This window comes from Aptenodytes forsteri, unplaced genomic scaffold (assembly GCF_000699145.1).
Source record: "Aptenodytes forsteri isolate BGI_AS27 unplaced genomic scaffold, ASM69914v1 Scaffold15, whole genome shotgun sequence".
In the NCBI taxonomy this organism is placed as follows: Eukaryota; Metazoa; Chordata; class Aves; order Sphenisciformes; family Spheniscidae; genus Aptenodytes; species Aptenodytes forsteri.
The window spans coordinates 12125047-12127582 of NW_008795129.1; the positions used below are offsets into that span (position 1 = coordinate 12125047).

The 2536-nt window shown below is 66.2% G+C and overlaps 2 protein-coding genes across 2 annotated transcripts in view; one reads left to right on the forward strand and one right to left on the reverse strand.

Moving 5' to 3' along the window:
- Window positions 1-1210, forward strand: part of PDZD7 (PDZ domain containing 7) — an 8192-nt gene extending 6982 nt beyond the window's left edge. Inside the window, exons 13-15 of the mRNA XM_009278067.2 lie at window positions 3-108; window positions 436-536; window positions 689-1210. Of these exons, the coding sequence (XP_009276342.1) occupies window positions 3-108; window positions 436-536; window positions 689-838 (357 nt within the window). The 3' untranslated portion in view covers window positions 839-1210. The remainder of the gene's footprint in view (window positions 1-2; window positions 109-435; window positions 537-688) is intronic.
- Window positions 1211-1987: 777 nt separating this feature from the next.
- The window catches only part of LZTS2 (leucine zipper tumor suppressor 2), a 9425-nt gene continuing 8876 nt past the window's right edge, over window positions 1988-2536 (reverse strand). Inside the window, exons 4-5 of the mRNA XM_019471639.1 lie at window positions 2367-2536; window positions 1988-2330 (exon numbers count right to left, since the gene is read on the reverse strand). The exon at window positions 2367-2536 is cut by the window's right edge and continues 144 nt beyond it. Coding sequence (XP_019327184.1) covers window positions 2012-2330; window positions 2367-2536 — 489 coding nt within the window. The 3' untranslated portion in view covers window positions 1988-2011. The remainder of the gene's footprint in view (window positions 2331-2366) is intronic.

Consider the following 2536-nt stretch of genomic DNA (forward strand, 5'->3'; position numbering starts at 1 on the left):
AGGCGGGGACTGGGGCAGCCACCAACGGCCCTGGGGATGCTGGCAGGGAGGAAGAGGAGGAGTACCGGCTGCTCACTGTCACCCTCTCCAAGCTGAAGCACTCGCTGGGTGGGTGGCACGTGGGTGGGACCCCAGGGGTGGGGTGGGGACCCTTCTCTTGGCACCAGCATCACTGGGATGGGTGAGAGCCCCTTGGCAAGGGGCACCCCACTTAGGGGACAGGGAGCAAAACCCCAAGTACTGCCCCTGCCTACTCCTTCAAAACTAGATGGGGAGAAGAGGAGCTGCCACTGTCTGGTGCCCTCGTCCCTGTAGGACCTACCAAAACAGGGCAGGACAGAGGCACATCTGCCCAGGGGGAGGGGGGTGCCATGCCCATGAGTGAGTGGGGGTCTCAGCCTACCCGGGTGCGAGGGTCTCACGGCTACCTCACAGGGATCAGCATCTCCGGCGGCATCGAGTCGAGGGCGCAGCCGGTGGTGAAGATCGAGAAGATCTTCCCTGGGGGAGCTGCCTTCCTCAGTGGCGTCCTCAAGGTACAGGGGGACCTCAGGGGGACAGAGCGCACCCCGGGGGGTGGGCAGGCTTCCAGATACTCCCATCCTGCGGTGCCGCTGGGTGCTGGCAACCCCCTGGCACCCCAAAAGCATCTGCACTTCATCCTGCTGCCTTCTTTTGCGGCGGCCAGGCCGGGCAGGAGCTGGTGTCGGTGGACGGGGAGAACCTGCAGAACGTCACCCACCAGCGGGCTGTGGACATCATCCGCCAGGCCTACCGCAACAAAGCCAAGGAGCCCATGGAGCTGGTGGTGCGGGTGGCCGGAGCCCCCCTGGAGTGACATTGCACCCCCCCCTTCGAGGAGCCTTCCCGCACTCTGGAGGAGCCGGCTGGCTCATTCCTGCACCGAGCTGTGGCTGGTCTCAGCACAGCCAGAGGGCACAAGAGCTGGAGCTGCCCCATGGGCATGGAGGAGCTGCCTGCAGCAGGACCCAAGGGGGGGGCATGTGGCCCCTGTCCCCCCCTCCAGACATATGGACGCAGCCCTGAAAAAAACCACAGCCAGGGGCTTGTTTTTAATGGGCGTTTCCGGGTGGTACATGGGCGAGCCGGGCTCTGGGAATGGGACACAACCAAAATAAAGTACAAAAATCCCCCCCCGGAGCTGGGGGCGACCAAGCCAGACCTGGGCACGGCCAGGCTTTTCCTTTGGTTTGACTCCCCTGGGTGCCCAGCTGGGCCCCCCACCTCTGCCCACCCCAGGGGTGTCCCTGGGGTGTCCCCAGCTGGCACCCCTCTCCCCTGGCAGGCTGGGCATCACAGGGGCACGGGCCAGGCTTTTTTGCAGGGAGAGGGTAGGGGGTGGGGAACAGAGGGATGCGAGGGGCAAGGGCATGGGAAAGGCACTGAGGGCAAGCTGCCCTGTGGCTGGGGTGAGGGGGGCACAGACAGGTGGGGTGTGAGCTGGGAGAGGGTGGTACGTTTTGGTAGGTCCTATAAAAATAGAGTTATTTAAAATGGCACAGAAACGAATCCCCTGACAAACACACGGGGGGGCGAGGGAGGGAGGCTAGCATGGGCAGGGACAGGGCACACACCATCCCCTCTGTAAGTGGCTGGGTGACAGTGCCAGCAGGGACGATAGGGAGGGGACAAGCCAGCCCTCCCCCTGCCCAAGGTGACCCTGGCTGAAGCCAGCGCTGCTAATCTGGGTGCTAAGAGGATCAGCGGGAACCAGCTCTAGGCAGCCCTGAAGCCGGGACTCGGCACCCACCTGGCCCCACATCTCACGGGCACCCCCCTGCCGCGGCAAGTGCCGACGCACCCTCGCCCCAACACCTCGACGCTGGGGAGGGGGCAGCGCCTGCGGTCCCCTCTGCCCCCTCCCAGTGCCAGTGGTCTCTGCAGAGCTGGTGGGAGAGCAGGGATATCCCCACAGCCCCACAGCTCCCAAAATCCCAGGGGCTGGAGGCCCCCTCCACCCTCCAAGCACAAGGCGAGGGCAGGCAGCATCTCAGATCTCGGTGGCCGTGATCTCCTCGAAGGGCGGGTCAGAGCCAGGGGGCCAGCAAGGCTCGGGTGGGGGGTCTTCACCCTGGAGCCGGAGATGCTGGAGCCGCTGCTCGAGCCGCCGGTTGCGGCGGTACATCTGGATGTAGCTGTATTGCAGCTGCTTCTGGTAGCGGATGACCCGTTCCTTCTCGCCCTGCCACGTGCCGCGTTCCTGCTCGAAGGCGTCCCGCTGCTCCTGCCCACGTCGCCGCTCCAGGGCCACCTCTGCCCGCAGCCGCTCCAGCTGCCGCCGCAGCCCTGTGCTGCCCCGGGGCTCCTCGCTGGGTTGGGGGCAACCCTCGCTGGGTGGGGGGCACCCCTCGCCGGGCTGGGGGCATCGCCCGCGGGTGGCTTCTCGCAGCCCTGCCACCTCCTGCTCGAGCCGGCCGGCTTTGGCACGGAAGAGGTCGGCCTCGCTCTTGCGGCGCTGCAGTTCGTTGGCGCAGACCTCCAGCTCCAGCGCCTTCAGGCGGGCAGCCTCCTGCAG